The 22,874-nt window shown below is 39.4% G+C and overlaps 1 protein-coding gene and 1 long non-coding RNA gene across 4 annotated transcripts in view; one reads left to right on the forward strand and one right to left on the reverse strand.

The window, feature by feature from the left end:
* NCBP1 (nuclear cap binding protein subunit 1) overlaps positions 1-22,874 on the reverse strand; it is a 32,780-nt gene that overhangs the window by 4,578 nt on the left and 5,328 nt on the right. For both annotated transcript variants that reach the window (XR_008233515.1, XM_052777226.1), the window contains exons 6-20: positions 22,656-22,777; positions 22,092-22,161; positions 20,296-20,511; positions 19,136-19,233; positions 17,708-17,771; positions 13,778-13,888; positions 12,441-12,505; positions 11,639-11,701; positions 10,249-10,323; positions 9,047-9,150; positions 8,082-8,204; positions 6,737-6,839; positions 5,321-5,414; positions 2,707-2,810; positions 1,939-2,053 (exon numbers count right to left, since the gene is read on the reverse strand). Coding sequence is in view for 1 of the 2 variants with exons in the window: in XM_052777226.1 (XP_052633186.1) it covers positions 1,939-2,053; positions 2,707-2,810; positions 5,321-5,414; positions 6,737-6,839; positions 8,082-8,204; positions 9,047-9,150; positions 10,249-10,323; positions 11,639-11,701; positions 12,441-12,505; positions 13,778-13,888; positions 17,708-17,771; positions 19,136-19,233; positions 20,296-20,511; positions 22,092-22,161; positions 22,656-22,777 (1,527 nt within the window). In the remaining variant the exon portion in view is untranslated. The remainder of the gene's footprint in view (positions 1-1,938; positions 2,054-2,706; positions 2,811-5,320; positions 5,415-6,736; positions 6,840-8,081; positions 8,205-9,046; positions 9,151-10,248; positions 10,324-11,638; positions 11,702-12,440; positions 12,506-13,777; positions 13,889-17,707; positions 17,772-19,135; positions 19,234-20,295; positions 20,512-22,091; positions 22,162-22,655; positions 22,778-22,874) is intronic.
* LOC128136892 (uncharacterized) lies at positions 6,775-8,695 on the forward strand. 2 transcript variants are annotated; one of them, XR_008233516.1, is made up of 2 exons: positions 6,775-6,864; positions 6,946-8,695. It is a non-coding gene; the product is annotated as an uncharacterized LOC128136892 (long non-coding RNA). The 2 variants fall into 2 exon arrangements; XR_008233517.1 differs by having other exon boundaries at positions 6,776-6,864; positions 6,960-8,695.

Here is a 22,874-nt window from a genome sequence, read left to right on the forward strand (position 1 = left end):
GATGCTCTCAGACTAGAAAGGGTCAGCACGGAAACCAAACTAACTAGGAACATGGCATGTTCTCATTACCTCAAAAACAAAAACAAAACAACACAACAACAACAAACACAAAATACACATAAGTACCAGACTTGGGAGCTCAGGTAATGAAGTATTCCACAAGACTACAACGGACATAGGAGGAAAAGCAGAATCTGATGGATTATGGTACATATAAATACAGATATTGCTTGTCTCATAGGATTGTCTCTGTGCAAAAATACCCACAAATTAACATCTCAAATCTTGAAATATTTGTAAAAGGAGCATGTGCAACTTGTGACAAATAAAGGGCCATGTGTTAACTCACCTACTGCATAGCAAATGAAAACTCAGAAGATAGTTACAGCCCTGAATCAGCATAAAAAATAAAAATTACTTACCAGAGCAAGTGAGAATTTAATTTTATTCTCTCTGTAGGAACTTGCTTTTTCCCCATCTACAGAGGTTTCCTGAACTCAAAACGCTAAAGGACCAATAAGACCTAAGAGAAAGCATGTAAGCCTTGGACTCATTCCATAGTAAGGCAATCCACTTCATGCTGGGGACATCAAAACTTGACGGCTTACTTCCCCTAAAAGGAATGGTCATGCAGCAGAGCAACAGCCTGCAGAACTGCTCACTGTTGCATACAAATGTTTCTTCCTGAGACAACACTCATTTAAAGTACTCAGTAGTAAAGAGCTGCAGCAAGAGACAAGTACAGAAATGAGAACACTGGTATATTTGTTTAGAGATGCCAGAGAAGCTCTCTGCCTCACACTAAGATCAATGAGTGCATGTAGGTCTTCAAAAATCATGGGCATTTATTAACTGCTGGTCAATGTAGATTAAGCATGCAAGCAACTAGGATGGCTGTTGCTGGGAGTGAAGGAAACAAGATGAAGGGGCTGGGATGAACTCACAATGGCAAACTGTGAGGTATTAGTGATCTCTCACCAGAAACTTCTGGAAAAATAACTGACTTGTGCAGGTTTCTTCAGAAGCCATCAGCAGCCTCTGTGCCATTATTGTGGTTTAACCCCAGCCAGCAACTAAGCACCATGCAGTGCCAAATTCTGACATTAACTTCATCCAGAGTTTTGGTGCTAGCTAAGGGTTTTATGCTGGTAATCATATTCACAAACTACATAAAAACATGGAAATTCTCTCTTGCTCTTTGCAACTCTCAGTGTGTTTATAAACTGACTTCATTCTATCGTGACTAAGTATTCCCTTCAGCCAAGCTTCCTTGGAGCCCGTCTTTTGCAGCTGCCACATTAGACACTCTCTCACCCCATTTTACTGTCCCACTTGGGACAACAGAACACAACAGCGGCTGCTTGCTCATCAGTTTGTTGTATATAGTAACCCAGATCATGCAAAGGAATTCAGAAAAATATGCTGGAAGAAGGAAGTGACAGATACCAGTGTCAGAATCCAGCAGCATCCATCAGAAGAACAGTAACAGCCAACTTTTCAATAGCAAATAGCTGTTTCCGTGCACTTCTGCATGGAAGCCACAAGAGTACTCTTTAACAGAACTTACTGTAAATATTTTGTAACTGTTCTTATTGTTATCTAATAAGGTCATTGCAATCCAGATTAGAAGGCAAGTGGAAGACATGCTCAGATTAGATGAGAAACTTGTGAGAGAGAGCTTGAACAGGGCAAATACATATGAATTCTCCTAAAGATTTTATTGAATTTTTAGGTTATAGCTACCATTAGAAAGGTGGACTGAGAACATACATCCAGTTTTTGATGTCTTAGCACTACGGATGACCACGTCTGCAGACATGCTTCCTGACAAATGTATTTATTCAGTCCTTCCCAAAACCAACTGTGTGTCAGTCTGACAGCATGCAGGTTTGTAAAACATAACTTAAAATCATTAAAAATTACAAACAAATTACTTACTCTTTTGTGCTGCCTGGCCAATCTTGCCTTAGTCTCCTCCAGTTCCTTGTGAATCTTCAGAACATGTTTATTCATCTTACGAATTGTGGAATGTAAGATCTCCCAGATATAAAACCTAGGAAAGACAGAAAGCTCAAAACACTACATTACACACTACTCCAAGATAGAAAACTAAATGTAGTTCCTTACATAAAAATGTATCTGGGGGCATTTAAAAAACTTAGCGTCATCTAAGACATCTACTAGAGTGAGCAAACACTCACCATATAGGAAAGCATACCTGTAATGTAAGAAAGCTTAACAATAATTTCTTTCCTATTTTTTGCAGTACACTTCCAAACCAGCATTGTCATTTATACGCGTACTGCAAGACTACCAACATCAAATTGACTTCGCAGTCCAGACAATTCGCCCGTTCTCAAGAAGCAATGTATCAGTGGCGGTACAAGTTACGTAACTCAACCAAAGGCCAGGACCACACTAAGCTAGCAGCAACAGACTTTGTCTAGAAATAGGTACAGCATTCTGCTTTGGCAGGCTTAGAGACTACTTGCAAAATGACATGCTAGCAACATTCTTGCACTGTCACATAAACATTCATACCCCAACTCAGAAATAAAAATGCTAAAGTACATCTTTCGTAGAAGGAGAAAAGGCTTAATTGTACCTTTTTCTTCCACTACTCAGTTTTCATAGATTAAACTACGTACTGGGCACTTAAAATAGTAATTCAGAGACAAGTAACAACCCAAGACAAATTCTTGTTACCTAGTAAAATCATGTGCAAGCTCTGAAGAGAAGATCCAGTTTGCTACTGCAGCACAGTCAACAATTTGTGTCCGAATCATCTTGTCCACAAGCACAGCAATCATCTATATTTTGTGAAAGACATGGCACACACAATCTGTGTAAAGTATTCCAGCCTCAGATAAAACCAGAGATGGTTTGATGCAACTCTGTGTTAGTGATATTGCTGGGTAATTTCAAATACTTTAGGAAGCTGGGTAGTTTAGCCTAAAACTGCTCAAATTAGGGGATCTATATAAATTACATAAAGCATTCTAATTTTAACAACCTTTTCCACTTCTTGTGAAAGTGATATATCACTCTGTTACATACATGCTTCCATAAAAAAAGCAAAGAATACAAGCATCACAGTTGGAAGTGAGGCCTTAAAAGACGCAAGTGCTAGTATTTGACCTCGACGTACTCAAACCAGAACATATATACCGGTCAGATCACCATAACGAAGGAGCTACTGTTAGCATACTCTCCTTGAACTGCAACAGTCTTAAATGTGACAGTATGCTCTTCTCTACAGGACCTATTCATTTCAGGACAGAGCTAGTGCTGTGTAGTCAATGAAAATGCTTATTTGCTACAGGCACTGCCACCATTTGGGGGGGGTTGCAAGCAACCTAGCAGGCAACTGCAGAGAGGAGTTACTGACTAAAGCAGTTGCAAGCTGTTCAGAAAAAAGGCTTATCTTGGTTACTCATGTGCTTAAATGCCACAGTATCTAAGAACCACAGCCTGCACTGTATTTATCCTTACAACCACCCATTGTCAAATAAGGAAGTGTAACAAAGCTCCTTTTAAGGAAGGAAAATTAAAATAACTGAATGAATCATACAGAAGACTCAGCACTCGACTTTCAAGTCCCAGGATAGCATCCTATGCTCTATTTGTCTTTCTGTATTGCCAGGAAGAATTTCTGATTACTTAGCCTGATCTTCCAAGAAACACAGACCTAGGATTTTGAAAAAACATTTCATCTCAATGTTGAAGTTTCTCTTTATGAAGTCACCACCACAACCTTGCTTATAGGTCCAGGGACTACTGATTCATATTGCTAAATCACTATCTGCAGCATAGATCACTCATTAGCACTATATGCCTCGTGAATACTGCTGATAGGCTGAACCAAATCAAAGGATGTTCCCATAGACATGGGAGTAGGGTGAGCGGCATGAAACAGACTCTGGACAAGTGTCCTGCTGTCCAAGCACCATTTGTTCTGTGTGCCAGGGAGGTTGTGGACTCAGGAAATAAAGTGCTTGACCAGAAGCAAAAGACTGAACTGCAATAAATGCAAGAGAGGAAAATTTAAGTTGCATGATCAAGTAAAATAGCAGACCTTTGTAACTTTTGCACTTGGTATTTTTTAAAGCAATCTTGATTTATTCATAAAATCAAACATGACTGTTTAGTCTAGGTTTGAAACCTCCATCTCAGTTTGGTCATGCTGCAATACAAAGGAACAACGAGGATATGGATATTAGATTGCAGTAATGTAATTTCTTCTGATCCAGTTAAATGGCAGTAAAAAGTAGGTCAGACTGTAATTGTCACATTTTCAAGGTCAGTAATTTGGGTAGGAAGTTTAATATATTAAAAAAATCCTGCTTTTTTGATGTTTTTACTGTACTTAGAAGAGAGGTGACATGCTGCATAGGTATCTTCTAGGCGCTCAGTTTTTCCCCTAGGAATGGGCCACAGGTCCAGTGGCAGATGCAAGGATTACCCCTTGCTCTCAGTGACATCACTTCTGAAAGTCTGGCCTATGCACCTGTGAAGTACAGACCACTTTCAAGCCCAATAAAGTATAACACAAACACACCAGTAAGGAATACATGAAATAATTAATGCAGGAAAATTCAGCTTGAGTTCCTTATCAATTTCTATTTATAGAAGAATGACAGCTGAGGGAGAAAACAACTGCTGTGAAGCAACTGAACAGCTTAAACAACTGAGGCATTTTTCATAGGTCTTTTAGGGTGTTATTTCCTCTGGCTCAAGAATGAACATAATCATGGCACTGTCAGACTGATCTGTTCTGAACAGGCACTGACTGCAGCTCTACTCACTCTACCCACACACAACAGTGACTTCAACATGAGCTTTGTGGAATAACTGTATGGCTTTCACTAGCAATTGGGGGGGAAAAAAAAAAAAGTCCCTAACAAACCCCAGGTTTCCACATTTCTAAGAATGTGGCCTGCTTTTGATATGAGATCTACATCTTATTTCAATTTACACATCTACACTGTTTTTCAATTTTTTAACAGAATCATGATTTTCGCAAAAGTTATTCTCTTGTACAACAAACAGCATAGTATGAATCTGGCTCAGAATGACAGCCTTGGCCCTCCCACAATGAACGCTGAGGAAGAAGTGGCCTCACTGATGGTATATATTTTATTTCCAGCCTTCATTTTAGGCACTAGTAACAACCAGTAAATACAATTTGAACTTTCCTTCAAATAAGATGACAATAGACAAGTTATTTTTAAAGGATATAAAGCAAACTGTAATGTTTTTTATTAAATATGACCTCTGTGAGTTGAAACTCACAAAGATACTTGACACTGCAACCGCTTACCTGGGGATGATTCTTCCAAACCTCATATACAACCCTCAGAACATGGAGTTTCCCCTCATCGCTTTCAGCAAGCGTTTTGAAGACTTCATGAAACCTTTTAATAGATATAAGTAGTCAGTGGAGGGGTTGGGATCAGGTCAAAAGGGCAGCAGATACAAGGCAAGTGGTTTACACTGGCCAAAAGAAAATTTTGTGACCATCTCCAGCAATTCTTGAACAACTATTCCCTGGAAAATACAACCATTCTGAGCTAAAATAGGCTACAAAGACATGACAGCTCCTAAAAGCAACTTAAATCTTAATGGTGAAGCTACTCCCTGAAGCTGGGCTACATTTCTCATACTCTTAAAAGCAGGAGGCACTTTCATGCCTCGTGTGCTTATCTATACACAGCTGGAGCAAAATTTGCTGCCTTGAGCCTTAGACCTTCCTCTTGATATGTGTTTCCATAACCTTAGACACTTATCCAATCTGCCTTTTTCTGAAGGAAATGCTGCTAAAAGCCTCTATTTTAGCAGAGTTACGCTCACTGCTAGACTGCACTCAGAACCCAGCTTATTGTAATATAACTGTAGTGTTAAGAGGCTCTTTTTCATCTCATGGCTGCCACTGTTGGTGTGCAGCAGTGAAAATACCATGGCTCTAAGTATTCATGTCACCCTGCCTCTTGCACCACTGATTATAGGTTACTACCTACAGCTTCTTATCAACATTGCCTCTATAAAGCTCCCAGGTGCATGTTTTTGTAACAGCTTTATATATCTTTAAGGACAGATAGAAAAATAACTCATTAAGATGCACATGACTACCTTTCATGTATTAAACCACTTAAGAGCAACTCCAAAGCACACAGGATTAAAAATCAGTTATCTTCTCTCATTTTGCTAAAAAAGGTGCAGTAAGTTCTTTAGAAGTTAAAGCATATCTTTAAGGGATGGACTCTGAAGTATTTTAGAATGGATTTTACTGTTCTTTGGTAGACAGAAGTTTACAGCAGACTCCTTTGAAGTTTCATGTTTTCTTTTTCTTTCCTCATTTTTCATCCAGACGTACAGTACGAGATAATGTGGTGGGAGTTACCCAGTGATTCAAATGTAAGGAGAAACCCTTGCTCCTCACCATAATCAGCAAATGAGTAATTCTGAAATGGAGTAATGTTCCAAACCAGTCTCATTTGTTTGATTTACATCACGTGGCTATAATGTACACATTTCTGTTAATTCCACCCACATATATAACCTAGGATTTACACTACAATTCCTTCAGTAAGCAGTGTCATTAGTTCTCCTAATCATAGTGCATTGTGGAGCATCTAAAACATTGCTGAAGCTTGCATTCCAGTTCTTTTATCATGCATTTCGGTGTCAGAATTAAACAGTTCTGTAAGCACCAAAATAACGCACATATTACACTTACTTTGCCAGGGCACTGAAGGAGTGGCTGAAAGACTTTGCAGCTAGATGGAGCAGAGTCTGAACAAAGACTTCTATTTTCAGAGGGTTGAAGGTAAACCCTTCATCTGCAAGTTATTTAAAGTTGAAACTGTAAGTACTTCAAGTAAAGCATGTAAGCTACTCATAAAACTGTAGTGATAACTTATGGTTTTAACTCATTTCACAAAGAAGAGTTTCATCAACAGGGTTTTGCAAGACTCAGCAGCGAGCTACTGAAGACTTTCCAAAATGTGCAGATCTTCAGGCTCCCATTTTGCCATGGAGAAAACGTGCAGAAAGAATTCCAGGTCAGTGAAGAAGCTATCAGAGACACAGCCACTCTACCAACACGTAACAGTGCCGATGGACAGCAGCAGAGAAAGACAGCAAAGGAAACTGGAGAGTTATGCACCAAGCTGAAGGCCTGGCAGACCATAAAGAAGGGAGAGTGGATGAAGAGAGGGGAAGGTAAGCATGAGTACGATACAGAGGTTGGCTATTTATGACATGGGAGAAGGGTCCAACAAGCATGCATAGCAAATATGGGTACTAGGCATGAATGGTGCCAACTCCCCTCCTGTAGCTGCAGCTACCTGCAGCTAAAGACAGGCAGGAGGGAGAGCACTCATTAGCGGGTGATGTCTAAAGCAAATCAGGAAACATGACTGTGGATCCCAGGGCAAAAAAACACAGATCGTTGCTGCTCTCTGCTTGTATAACAGAACACCTGCAGATATTACAGAAAAGTTGAAGCTGTCCCCATTGTAAAGATCACTTCTTAATTCTCTGTCTCGCACTCCTTCTCACGCCCTAAAATGCACAAGCGTTTAAGAACCAATGCTGTCTGTGGCTGCAAAGCTACAATGAACATGAGTGGAGTCCCATCGTGAGTTTCTATTCATGGAAGACTACAGCCAGCAGGCTGGCTATCTTATCTGTCGTGGGAGTGCACCAAGGGGAGGGAAGCTCTCAGGGCACAAGCGCTGAATCTCAGAGGTGAGGATAACAGCATGAACTGCACTCTGTTGCTGAAGGCAAAGGAAAGTTAAGTTCTTTCATGCCACATCTGTCAATAATCACAAGAAAACACACCTCAAGCACTAGGTTACCTCTATTAAAAAAAACAGGCCTGCCTCTCCACGTAAGATGTTTACAATAACCCCTAACAATGGTGTATTATTTCCATTTACTGATAAATTTAAACCAACTATTAGAAGGAAAAGCATACAGTTCTGTTCACCACCACACTCACAGCTCCAAAGGATGGCAGATCATTCTACACACAAAAGAAATTACAGCCTGCGAAAGCCTAGCAGCATATATCTTACCATCATCATCATCCTGGTTTGGATTGGGCACATCTTTTAAAATGCTGAAGATTTCATCATTGCTGGCCTTATTTTTAATTGCGATTGTTAAACAGAGTGCGACAGTATATCCAGGAAGAGACCCTAAACAAGAGCAAAGAGGTCAAAATATGTCTAAGGCAAGTGACTATTTTTAACACCAGTTTGTCTATCAGAGAAACAAGTACACTTCCCAACTACACCTAAAACTAGCTGTTTCTAATATCATTGTCCACATCACTATTCCATAAAACTGCTCAACACTTTTCCTGGTCTTCACATTAAATACAAAACTTCCAGTAGAACCTTTAGAACTGAGGTCAGGTAATCGCTCTCCCGTCTAAAGCTCTACTTCAGCTTTCACGAATTTCCTAAAAATACAATACTTCCTTGTTTTTCCTCACTGTATCTTTGACGATGATACTTTTATGCTTAGGATTGTCTTTACACTGAGTAGTAAAAGGAATAATAAGGTATCTCTCTATCTCAATCTTTACGTCATCTGCTGCCTCTGTATGCTTCATTAAACCAAGTTCACTGGTAAAATCTTCTACTGTTTCATGAAGTTCAAACAATAAACTCACATTATCACTTTATATCCTGACTTTTGCATAGTATTTGCCCAAACAGGGGAAATAGATGAATTTTCCAATTTAGACTTCCGGCAAACAATGCTGCACAACACCACAACCACCTCAGCAAGAGTAACTTCATGTATCTGGATTTTCTTTTCTTCATAAAGTAATAAAGAGGATTATGGTACAGAGCTCCAGGCTTAATATGTATTAATTGCTCACATGAAGCATATTTACCCATACAAAAATCATGCATATTTATTTCAGCTGTATTCTTCTCTATGAAGACAACTGATACTACACTCTAATGTGCTCCCTTGCTCTGAAACACTGTTTTCTTCAACTTGACTCCTCAGTAACTTTAATACTTACTATTACTTTCATCTCCATATTTGTAAATGCACACTGGATTAGCAGGACTGAGGACAGAAAAACTTGCAGGAACAATGTCTATTATTCGCTGATGGTAGGAGAGTCTGGAAATAACAAGTTTCACATCAGTAGAATTAAAATGGGAGTAACACCAGAGCTAATTCTAAAGTGACTGCTTTATAATGGTTTTCCTATATTTAACTTTCATAGAACAAAAATCAGGATGTTTATACAACATAGTGGTAGTTTCTGCTGGGCAGTAAGAGCTAAGTAAACCAAATTTACTAGTAGATGCTTTCTATTTGAACTCTGTGATGCTAGAGTTTCATCCTCATCCAATAAATTCAGCTTGTGAAAAGATTTAGAGGCTGCCTGGTAGGATGTTTTATGCAAAAGCCTAAGATGTGCTGCAGAAAACTAGTTAAGACGTTGGTATTCAAAGCAGAAAAAATATTAAACTGGATGTCTTCATTTTACTTTCCAGCTTATTTCACTCCCACAAAGGCTTAATTTTACTAACAGAGTTTTCAGTGAAATGGTGGAGTGCCACAGAAAAATGGCATTCGTTTTGCAGCACAATACTTTCACACTTCCTATACTGAATTCATCCAAAAATGGATGAATGTTTTCATGTAGGATACCGAGTAACTTTTCGAACATTTTGCTCTTTCTCTCTCTTATATCCCCCTATCTCAACAATTTTAAGTCCAGCCCTGATTGTGTACTCCTGTTGTTGGGTTTGGGGTTTTTGTTTGTTTGGAGGGTTGGTTGTTTTAAGGTCACTGAACATCAGAGGCACCTAGAAGAATCAAGATTAGATTCTCAGTTTCTAATGTAACTAATGATCAGTTCCTTCCATTTCTGTGAATGCTGAATACTTTCCAGGAATACTACCTGAACCCTCTTTCCATGCCTATGGTGAAGCATATCTTTTTGTAACTACAGGTGTGCATACCTGGGATAGCTAGCTCACTACTATCTGCTCGACCTGTTTCTCCTGGTCTCTAAAGTAGTGTCCTAAGTGTCCTACAGCAGGTAAACCAGATTAAAATCATACAAACAATAGACTCATCTCTTAACCAAAACAGAACTGTAAGAACAGACGTGCCTAAGACAAAAGTAAAATTAAAAGGAATCTGACAGTATCCAGAAGCAAAGATCAAACTTTGCCTTGAATGCAACTATCAAAAGATCTTACTTACCTCATGCACTTTTCCAAAACCTCTCTCACAAATTTGGGTTTGGGCTTTTCAAGGTCCTGAGTAAGACAATCTGACCTATCAAAGGACAGAATATGATAGCTTTTAGCAAAAGAATTTGTGCTTTAGTCTCTTTTTGGCTTGCTCTAACAGGTACAAAACAATCACAGTCTAAGGACAACTGGAGTGCTTGACACTTAGTTTTACAGCATAGGCAATTTTAAGACAATGAGGTAAGTTTATCACTATTTCCTTATTGGCCATTAGCATTCTTGGAATCTCATCTCTGTGTGATATGTTTTCAAGTAGCTTCCCTTCCCCCACCAGATTAAAAATAATCTGTGCTTACAGTTAGCTGGCTTTCCCTTTCCTTAGGAGAGGAACCTTGAGTGATTTCATAGTCTGTTCCTCCCTCACAGGAATTTTTAAAATTTCTGGCTGATTTCAAATGCATTTCAGAGAAAGAAAGGTCTCAAATACAGTCACTTGCAAGATTTGTGAAAAATGGCAGCTTGTGAGAGACCCACAGAAGCATTGCCATCAAGGAACACCCAGGCAAACAAAAATCAGCTCTTTGAAAACTGCTGCCTAGTCAGTCAACATGGATGTGTATGATAGCCAGCAAGCACTTAACTCCACATAAGGACAACACAAAACTTAAGTAAAGCCACAAAAACATATCACAGGGGCTGCACCCCTCTCCACAAGGGCACTTGGGCAGATCAGCTACAGAAAGCATGTATGGTAACAGGCTGTGGAAGTTACTGTAGGGAGGACTTAACTGCAAGGTAACCTCTCTTGCTACATGGGTGCCTAAAATGGAAAGCTCAGGGGAACCTGTAGTGAGACATTGATAGAGTCCAGGGACCTCCTGCTAAAGATGAGAGTTCAACATTTGGCATGGTAAGAATGGATGGCATGGACAGCTCTGATGGAACTTCAGGTGCTAGGAGTTGGCAGGAGGGAAAGAGATCACAGTTTCTCAAGGATAAAGGTTTATAATGAAAGGTTTAGGGTAGGACAGAGAGCAAGATTACAGAATGAATACAGAAAGTCAGGGCAAACCATTAAAAGTAAATTGGGGAGTCATTTAGGAAAATTTGCTAGCAACTGACTGTGGGTGCAGGACAAATTAAAGAAATCACATTTCTACTTCCCCTGTTTAGGGAACGCTTACACTGGATTTATCGTGAAGTTCACCAGGGACAACACAGTGACTAAAGAGATTATCAAGATAATCTACCACTGGTTGGTGGTGAACAGATTATGAAAGATCTCTAAGAGCTGGAGGAAAGCAATTAACAGGGCCACTATGCTGTGACACTTCCTGGATAAGTTTGAAATGTTAAGGTTTTTGCAATATCAGGTTCAGATCAAAAGGAGAGAAACTTACCAATCTTCCCAGCTCCAACGGAACTGGAAGTTGCTCAAGTGGTGAGAAAACCAGTTAATAAATCTTTATTAAAAGAGAAAGAAAGCTCCATTAAATGTCAGAAGTGCAGGAGAACTTTCAGTTGAGATTCTTCTTATAAATGCATTCTACTTTCCAAAGGCAAGCCTAAACTCTAAAGCTATTACAGCATTAAACAGGCATTTATGTCGACAGATAAAAAAGACTGAGTTCAGAGAGTCAGAAAGAACCTTTTATCGACAAATAGACAGCCTCTCATGTTCTGTTGTTTAATACAAAGAGATAACCTATTAAACTATAACCTGACAATTAAAGTGTAAACTTACTGTGAATATGCAACCTCCACATTTTTTATGAGTAATTAACAGCTCTCCTACACAATGCAGACTTCACTCAAAGGGCAAAATCACCACCACTCTCCTCCTCTGCGCTGCACGTAAACTCTACTTCCAAGTCGCCTCCCAGACTACTAGGGAGCAGGCATAGTACTAAATAAGAGTACTATGCAACTATGAACAGCTTTGAACACGGAAAAGTTGTCACCGATTTTAACTGTCCTGTACAGACAGCTAGACTTCCAACCTCTGGGGGAGTGTTTCTGGGAAGGAGAGGCAAGCAGTCAGTCCTCCACCTTCTCTTGCTCAAAGCCAGAGCCCAGAAAACATTTTGAATAGCATCAAGAAGTTCTACCAACAATTTCTGACTACTCTTTCCATCACCTCTTCATTTTTCCTGTACATCGGATATTGAGGAATGTTTTCCATCGTCTCCAAAACACATTTACCTGTCCACACATGTTGTATTCATTGTATCCAAACGCATGTAGAGCATTTCTGTGGCTTGTGCAAGCTGAAAGTTTCTTATTAAGGGTTACAGAAAAGCACTAGATAAGTCAGATGTTATTCCTTTCAGTTTTTTAATAGAATGTCATCAACTTTTTGTACTGAAAGGTCCCTGGGTCTACTCCAAAATCAGGTAAATCACAGTAAATCCACAGTGGAAGAAGTGAAGCATATTATGAGTTCTACCCTCTAATTCCAGTCTGGTTTTCTTCCATTATTGCAACGAGACTGTTGGCTTCATCCATAGAAAGCCAGAATTCATGTCATGCAACAAGCAAAACTGCACTGATATGAACAGACACCAACCTCCTTATGGAGTACTTCTGTAATCTCACCAGTCTAGCTTCACGGGCTGCTATTGATGCTTATCCACAAACAATCCTTGATCATCACTGAAGGCTTGAGAAAGTATGTCTACACTGACTTTACCCAACAAGGCCTTTATCCTTCTTATGGTGTCCCTATTTAACATTAAAAACTTTCTGCATGGACATCCGCCCAACTCTAGAAACAGATTTGGCTCTAATCATTGAGATATGTGATTTGCAAACAGTGAGTGGTATCATGAAGTAGAATGAAAATTTGTGCATGAAATTACCAGTGGATAGACCTCTGGTAGCCATCCTCCATTCTCAGTCTGTAGCTTGATCTAAAACAATGATCTAACGTGACCTAAAATGGCAGCAAAGTCAGGGCAATGTAATAGCCAGAATTAGCTAGGAGTCACGCCTCCTTCCTCAGCATTTAGCCACCCTGTCTGAGCTGACAGATGATTATTGACCTTTTGAATGCTTCTAGTGGAAGCACTGAGTGGGAACTCAGGCAAGTTCCTTTAAATCATCTGCTACACTTCCTACTAAAAAAAGAGTAGGAGCATTCACACAGTTGTTAGAACAAAAGATCAAGTCTGTCACTTCCTTTCCTTCTCAGCCTTTATTGTGTCTGTGACCATGCCACACATTGTCCAGGCCCGAACAGACTGCAGTGACAAACAGGAGTATTGTATTTTATCCCCTCACCAAAACAGCACTTCTTGGGAAGGTCAGAGGAAGTACCAGAACGTTGTCCAGAAAACTGAAGAGTCTTGCCCAGTTGGCAAATCTAGACCTGTGCTAAGTGGGCTGTGCTATTCTTTCATGTGAGTGTTACAGGCAAAGTTTCAGGCAGCTGCTGCAAAATATTAATACCACCAGTATTTATTGCTATCCCACCATCTACAGAACAAACAAAATAAAGACTGCATTTTAATAAATGCTCTCCAGCAGCGCAGAAAGGATACAACTTGTGGTAAAGAGCCAGGCTGAAGTTTGCACAGTTCAATCAGGAGCGTTGTGTACATGACTTCAATGTGTGGTGGAGATGGAAGTTGAAACAATTCTGCAAATATTACCTGTAGGAGAAGGCGGCACAGAATCAAGAGCACAGTCCGACATGGCCTGCACAACCCTCAGCTTCGCAATAGTGGCAATCAATGGATCTTAAACAGTTACATACCCAAAAAGGCCCATATTATTTTGTGAAATGCATGTTCCGGGAAAAAGAGAAACTTACAAAGGTAGTGGTAACCCTACACTGTTCTAATAGAGTCCACTCTAACTGCCCTTCTCATATCATACTAACACAAAACCAGCATTATATCTCTGTTATGTCTAACAAATACATTATGTAATGTAGAAATGGGCATAGTTATAATATGACCTCCTGCAGTGCTACCACATGATCTGAGAAAAGCGGAAATCATCTGATCCTGTTAAATAATAAATATAAACATTAAACATATTAAAGGAAGCCTAAGCATTTAGTATGAAAGACTATTTGCATTAAAATTACATCTGTATCTTTTCCATCATGTCCTCTTTTCTCCTAGACACAAACTTACATAAGTAAAGCCACAACTTTCAACTGAAAATTACAACCAGCATTTCATACAACAAAAATATATGCTCAGTACCCCTTGGCAGCAGATCCTTCTAAGAAAACTGAAAACAATCCTGCAGTCAACATTCGTGGTTTTATTTTCAAGTTTGTCTATAATAACAGCATGTCAATCTTTGAGGGCTACAAAAAGACCATCATAGTACAACATTCATCTCTGAGTTTCTGTTTATTTTGCACGCCATCCTCAACTAGATTTAAATTACATCAAAGGAATCGGGAAACTTTGATTCCTTATGGTTGGTCAATTTCCTCTTTAAACTTCTGAATAAACAGGGAAGAATTGCAGCTTAAATAAGTAAGCTTTAGAAAATCTTCTTACTAGCGTAAGAAATCAACATCCGTTTATAGACTGCACAAACAGCACAGAAAAACACATTGACTAGAACTCGTCATTCTAAGGAAGGACTTGAAATCATGAAGACACTGTAAAGAGCTAAAGAACCTTTCTGTAATAGTGTAATTTGGACATACCATTAAGACAGATATGTGTGCTGGTTTTGGCTGGGATACAGCTAATCTTCATAGTAGCTAGTATGGGGCTGTGTTTTGGATTTGTGCTGAAAACAGTGTTGATAACACAGGGATGTTTTCCTTGTTGCCGAGCAGTGCTTACATAGAGTCAAAGCCTCTTCTGCTTCTCACACCACCCCACCAGCAAGCAAGCTGGGGGTGCACAAGAAGCTGGGAGGGGACACAGCTGGGACAGCTGACCCCAACTGACCACAGGGATATTCCAGACCATATGATACCATGCTCAGCAATAAAAATCTGGGGGAAGAAGGAAGGGAGGGACATTTGGAGTTTGTTTTGGCGTTTGTCTTCCTAGTAATCGTTAGGCATGATGGAGCCCTGCTTTCCTGGAGGTGGCTGAACAGGTGCCTGCTGATGGGAAGTAGTGAGTGAGTTCCTTATTTTGCTTTTGTTTGAGTGCACGGCTTTTGCTTTACCTATTAAATGGTCTTTATCTCAACCGATGAGTTTTCTCACTTTTACTTTTCTGATTCTCTCCCTCATCCCACTGCGGGGGGAGTGAGCGAGCAGCTGTGTGGTGCTTAGTTGCCAACTGGGGTTAAACCATGACAATATGGCAAAAAGGCAGGGGGGACCCTGTTAGGTAGAAAACTGCTCCTTTTCTCAAGATAGGAAATAACAACAACTGGATGATCAGTCATTATCTGTTTGAGATACTGCATAAAACTATTTGTGATAATCATCAGATGTTCATTATCATTCAGATTAAGCGTTTCAAACTGGCATACCATACTCTGTGAAAACCACAAGGTCACAAGAAAGATCAGGATGCTGATGATCTGAATGTCTGAACTCTGTCAAGTGTAAGTTGTACCAAAAGCTGTAGGAGCACAACCGGGCACAGCAGTCCAAAAAGGCAATGATGCTGCCCAGACATTCTCTGTTCACAGCTACCAGAAATATCCACATACACATCTGTAAGAAGCTAGAGAGAGAAAGGCCCCATGTTTCAGTGTTTCGCACAGATTCCAGGTAGCATGGAGCATTCTGTGCTCTGCTTGACAAACTACGATGTGGAGCCTCAGGGACCTCAAAAGTAGGCATACTTGGGAAGGTACTGACAACCACTTTCAGGCTACATTTATTTCTGCCTAACTGTTATGTTCTGAACCTTAAATAACACTTTACATTATTTGTTTGACTGTATTATTTCCACAGTTCTGTGACTTACTGAAAAAGTTAGTGAAATTTCACAGGTTAAACTGTTAAACTGTTGTTGAAAGCAACATATCACCAACTTGACCGTTAAGAGAGAGCTTACAAGGGAGAAGCAGTAATCAGAATGCACAGAAGCCTGAAAAAAAAAAAATCTTTCTAAGCCTTTAAAACTCTGGAGCTTCACCAAAAGTAAGCAGTCATAGACAAGTAATGAAGTTAATACTAAAAAATAATTCAAAATTGCAAGAAAAAGAAAATTATTACAGTAATAGTCAAAGAATTTGTACACCAACCTTGCACCTCTTTCCAGTAATTTCATCTAGGCAAACTTTTGCTATTTTCACATCCTACAAGTTTCTGAATCAAAGAATTTCCAGGGCCTTTAGGTAACCTATTTCATCAGGAATACAGTAACTATTTGTTGGCATTAATGTATGTACAGCTGAACATAAAGCACACAGCCATATACAGCACCTGAAGATACGGAAGATAAGACCACTGAAGATACTTCGATGTTAAGGCAGAAAATTATTGTTAATTTTAAGATTCCTCTGTTCTGAATTCAGAGTACAAAAAGAACAAGCTGACCAAAAGTAATGTAAATTCACAGCATTCAGAGTATTTGGCATTCTGGTGCCAAGACGAATTCTCAATCTCACTTTTATTAAGATGAATCTTCTGAAATTCCTTATATTTACTTCTTCATAAAGCCTTCATATGACAAGTTGCCATTATTACTGAAATCTCTTAATCCCTTTCAACCTTTGATGGAAATTGATGAAGTTTTATCCAGCTCTGCATCTTGAAAACAGACCCTTGAAAGGAGGCAGCAAAAGAAAACCTATGCTGCTCTTCTGATACACATTACAGTTATTTAAAATTCTCTGACATGGAGGATGCCCCGGAGAAAACATGCCACTATTTCACTGCAAGTTCTTTTCAGAGCCAGTAGAACAGAATAATTTAGAATACCCAAACATAGATCATGCAGAACAGCTGAGTCTGGCTGGAGATCATCTAGTCAAAAGCCCCCTGCATAAGGCAGGGTCACCTAGAGCAGGTTATTAGGTTCTGAGCTTCTCTAAGGAGACTCCACAACTTCTCTGGGAAAACTCTTCCAGTGTTTAATCACCTTCACAGTAAAAACAGATTTTTCTTATGTTTAAATGGAGTTTCTTGTATCTCAATTTGCACGTATTTCCTCTTTTAGTTAAAAAGAAATTGAATTAAAATACAAGTGACTTAAATGTAGCCATCTCTTAGACTGCGTGATACATTACAAGCATCATATGTAAAACTCTGAAAGTTTGCAAAACGCCACAACCTGGATTACTCATGCACTAAAAAATTTTGGTACTTGACCAAAGCTCCCATGCACCAAGTTAAAATGACAACAAAAAGCATAAAACTAACTCTCACCTGCACATAACCCTGTCATTTAAAAGCCATTGGTTGAATTCAACAAGGTTCTGGTTGACTCCCAAATCAAACTGTAATGTAATGGATTTATCATGGAACTAACTGGGACATGTTACTCGTGAAATAATGGAGCTACAAAAGAGTTTATCTATAAAATCCATACCTCTACTATGTGGTAGTTCAAGGGGATCTTGTTATTTCCTGGATAGCTCAACAGCTGTGCAGCACTGCAAAACCACAGATACATTTAGTTCAGAACATAACACAGCAAATGTGATGTAAAGATCAAGTAACAAAGTTACAGAAAATGCTTAATTCTGGGCAAGAGTTCACACAAAAGCAGCACAAACAAATCAACAATCCTTCCAAAGTCTGTCCATCAATCCATAGAACACTTTTTGAAACAGCACAAGAACACACCAGAATTGCCTAAACTATCATTTGTAACGATGTATTTTCTCTCTATGTAGTTACATCACTTCAACACTATACTGCTATGCAAAATAGTTTTGCATAAATAGTCACGGTGATCTGCAATTCTGGCATGCATATATGAAAAGGAAAAAAAAACCCCAAACAACAGATGTTCAGAATTACTTGAAAGCACAATTAAGCTAATGGGTTATATAAGAAACTCTCAGGCTTCAAATGCTTCATCTTTTAATCAGCTCATTATCACCTATCATTAGTACAAAGCAAACAACTGCTACTTCCTTGATTTTATTTCTACCTTTCTGGCAAATCTTGTATCTCCCTCTAGTCTTTTACTTTCCTCTGAGAATTAACAAAGACTATCCCAGTAACTCAACAACCCTGAATTTCTAGTTTCTGCTGAATCAAACAGCTGCAACCAAAGAACTTTATCACATGTTATCACCAAAAACATTGTTTCTGCCCATTTCTTGCATACTATACAAAGTTTGGTGGTTTTCATTTGGAAGCATGACACAGCTAATTACCTGTGGCAAACCATCTTGCTTATCAATTACCCACATCAGATATTGCTCAGGCAAAAAAAAAGTGCCCTGACTGCTTCCTGGCACAGCTGAATTCAAACTAATGAAATCTGCTGGCCCTGCAGTGACTCCCCAGAGCAAGCTCAATTATCTCTGCCATGTAATCCCAAAGAGAATAATGCAATAAGGAATAGTAGGAAGCAGAATTGTGTTCATAAACACCAGTGCACAGTCAGCTGCAGATGAACCAGCTCAAGGCTTACTGTGCCCCAACAAGTCAGCTGCTTCAAAATTCCAGGAAGCATAACACAACCACACTCTCCACAGTGCTGCCATGAAGAATAAGGTGTGTCTGTGTATCTTTTGCAGCACATCCTGTATTATCAAGAATTGCCCTTCCCAAGGAGCCACTGTCCCCCTGGATCATACAGACTCTCCATTATCTGGATATTACAGACCCATAGTATTCCAGGCAACAGTTTTAATACAGTTAAATATAGTAAATCAAGTTTCATCAAACATTTAATCTTGAGCTTTTGTCTAACCAGCGCACAACTCTGTATATCCCTGATGGCACCAAAGCCATGGTAGCATATAAGAAGTGCAAGGGCGCCATAGTGCTAAGCTCTTCCTACCAAGTCTTTCTCTCTTTCCAGTGGGATTTGATGATGCAGTGAAGGTTCTCTTCTATTACAAATCGTTCAACAGAGTGGCTGCCAGGCATGACAGGGCCCTGGTAAGAAAGAATTAAGACTCATGAAAGATCACTGCTAATACAGTGGTACTACAGGTAGCAAGCTATCCTACATACATTTACAGGTGGAAAAAGTAGTCCAACTTCCACATAAACACAGTGAGGTCTCAGCTGCCCTGTGTCCTTCAGGTCTGAGAAGCTGGTGTGATACAGCTTCACACAAACCTCAGATTGATGTTTAAAACAAAATGAATACTAGGACTCATTACAAAAAAAAAGGGGGGGGGGGCGGGGAACAAAGTTAGAGAACATGATTATAAGGTCATGTAGCATCTGCTGCTTCCTTTGCTCTGTGGAGCCATCAGGCAGGCTACCACCATGCAGTCTGGAAAAAAAGAAACCAACACAAAAATCACAGCTGAGCTGGAATACAATAAAGAAATAAAGCCAGGAATGGCCAGGATAGAGTGGAAAGAATACACAGTTATGGTCTCGTTCATTGCAAAAAACAGGGGCTGACAAAGGAAGGTAAAAGGCAGCGGACTTAAAGCAAAGGGAGGTATAAAAGCACTTGGGGAAAGCAGTATATTTCTTTCCCTATTCCTATACACTTTTGTCTATGTATCTGCTGTTGACCAATGCTGGAGGCAGACTGCTGAGACAGACAGATCTTTCACCTACCCCAATTAAGCACTCGTTTGTTCCACAATATGCATCAACAAATTTTAACAGATGAGTAAACAACAGTTTTTAAACATTACAAAAAAATACCTAGCCTGGAAAAAGACTCAAGTCACCAACTTTATGGAAAGCAAGTCTCTCTGAGTGTAGTTTTACTGGAGACATTAGAGAATTCAATCAACACTGTAGTTCTAAATGAAAGCATCACAACATCTTACTCCCTAAATTCTGCTCCTCACAGATTTGCTTCGTACAGTAACTTGATCACTTCATTCATTTCTTCAGAAGTACCAAAGCAGAACTGCTGCTGGTCTTCAAACCACTCACTATCCTGGGAGAGGTGACACCACATTTTGACCAATATTGCCCCAGGAACCTAACTGTGAAATCTGCTCACCATCCCCCACAGCAATCACATACCTCAGGATCATCTGTGTAGTCAAACATCCTAAATATAACCCTTGGCATCGGGTACACTGAATCTTCAGTGTGAGGTGGAGGAGTGAACGGAGGCAGATTGTGTTGCAGCGCTTCACAAAGAATGCTGTCAAAAGCCAAGTAGGGCCTCAGAATGTGCCGTTCTTGCCACCGGTCTTTTTTCAACTTCTGAATCTGAGACCAAAGGCAGTCTAAATACTGAAGGAAAAAGGTGAGAAACATCAGATGCACCGAATCTCTAAACAAAGCTGGCAGCTCCCTGAACTATCAGAAATGTGTTTCTTAAATTCTGTATTCCATTCAGAAAAAAACAAACAGTTTAATAAAACTGCTAATTCAGTAAACCAAGAAATAATTTAAGAACTCTAAATGCCAGAGCTGCTCCTAATTCCACACAACATTGTGTTAGTAAAATTTAACCGCTGGCAGGTTTTTAAACACCAACGGGCAGCCCAGGAGTCCGAGTACGATGGTCATCCTTTGAATCTGCCAGCAAAACTACAGCAGTGAACACTACTTCCATCACTGCTCATTGGTGGTATTAAAACAGACATAATATCAACATTAAAATTGGAAAAACATTCCGTAGGACTGCCATGCTGTTCCCAGAGCAATCAAAACTACCACCTACTGCATATTCAAGACAAATACAATACTATCAAATATTAAATACCTTTGCCATGGTTTTCAACACAATTGTGAGTGCCAGTGTTCTCCCAGAGATGGCACAGACACCTGTGCAACAGGCAATAGTTTTGCTTTGTTTAATTACTCTCTTGCTAAAAGCAGTCCAAGAACTCTGGAGGCCTGTGGCCTTACTGAGCGCAAGTTTCATGTTATAACTGCTGCAAGGAATGTCTTTACATGGAAGTGCTTTGCATTTACTGAAATTATCCCACTACAAAATGGGAACAAAACTAGCAACTACTAGCACCTGAAGTGAACAGTCACGTTTGCAGTACTCTAGATAACACATGGTCTCAAACGCTTTCTGCTAATCTCTCCTCTATTGAGCGAAAGAAGGAAATTCAGATATTTGGCAGGCAGAATACTCATGTTGACAAATCAATCATAATCAGACAGGCTACCTCTCCAAATTATGATTAACAAGACAATTGTTAAGACTGTGATTTAATCAGAACAGTGAACAAAATGTAAGAGGGCCATGTTCCAAAACTTCCCAGAAGAGCAGCTTAGATCTCACTTTCCAACTAAGTTTGTCCTCAAACTTAGGGGAAAGGTAAAAAACCTAAGAATATCTGAAAAGATAAATTCCACCCCAAACTAGCCAGATGCTACCCCTCCCCTCCAGTATTTTTGGTTTAATTGTGAAAGATGGCACAGTAACCGCCGCATACAGTTTCTACGTATTTGTTTAGCACTTCCTAGAGCTGAGAACGCAAAGCCACTAGAAAGGTTTCTTTCTTGCAGACGAAAAACATTAAGGGATAAGTAAGGAATTACATTCTGCTTCTCACAAATGTCCTCTTAACATGAAGCCCTGTACCTGCAATTCCAAAACAAATACTACAATGTACAACCATTCCTCACTTCATAACATTTCCTCAGGGGCCTGTCAGCAAACAAGAAAACACTCTTCTACTCACAACCTAGAAGAGAATTCCTCACGCAGAACTTGTTAGAATTAATGACAAACAGGAGACAATTCAAAGCATTAATTCTTTTAGAGGTGCCTTTTAATTTCATGGTAAAAGAACACCTCAGTAAAAAATTGTTTCTCAAACCTTCTGAAAGAATGCAACGTAAAGTCCACTCACCTCTTCTTGTGGATGTGGTTTATCAGCAGTCCAAACTTGGAGCATGGGTACATGAATCTTCTGACGGCGTCTGTTTACATATGAAGGAAAACCTGACCTTTAAAAGACTAATTTAGGGCAACAATTTTTTTCTTATTGCGAGTGTACTACTATTTGATGTCTTCAGCTGATGAAGTCTACAATATATAAAAACCAGCTTTGTGATTACTTAAAATATCTCTATTATCATATCTTGACAACAATGTTAACTTGAAGCACCTAGACAGAAAGCAGTCACACTGCAGAGCACTAACACAACCACCTATCGGTATTCACAGCACACTTACAACTGCAGCTGCTTCAGCACGAGCAGAACAAGACCTTCAACATATCCTAGAACTAGACAAGAAAACAAAACTTTTCAAATTCAAAAATCTCTCCACCTATTCTATTTTCAGGGTTTTTTTTCCCCCCACAGAATGGTTCAGACCTAAGACTTTAGAATACTTTTAAGTGAGCAATAATCAAAGGTATTAATCCATACTTGGATACCGGTAAGAGTATTTTTAATGGGTTACAACCTACTTCAAATAGCTTTCTGTCTGAGACAAGAGGCGATCCATTTCAGCATCCTTTTTTTCATATAACTCCTTTCCAACCCAAGGCAAAGACGACAGAAATGCAAACATATACCAGTCACACCGCACCTATAGGAAAGAAATATACTGAAATCTAAGTATACAAGTAAGCTCCAAAAGATTTTGTACACACACTCCATTTTAATTTAAATTATAACATTAGCAA

The sequence above is a fragment of the Harpia harpyja genome, chromosome Z, assembly GCF_026419915.1.
Source record: "Harpia harpyja isolate bHarHar1 chromosome Z, bHarHar1 primary haplotype, whole genome shotgun sequence".
Classification (NCBI taxonomy): Eukaryota; Metazoa; Chordata; class Aves; order Accipitriformes; family Accipitridae; genus Harpia; species Harpia harpyja.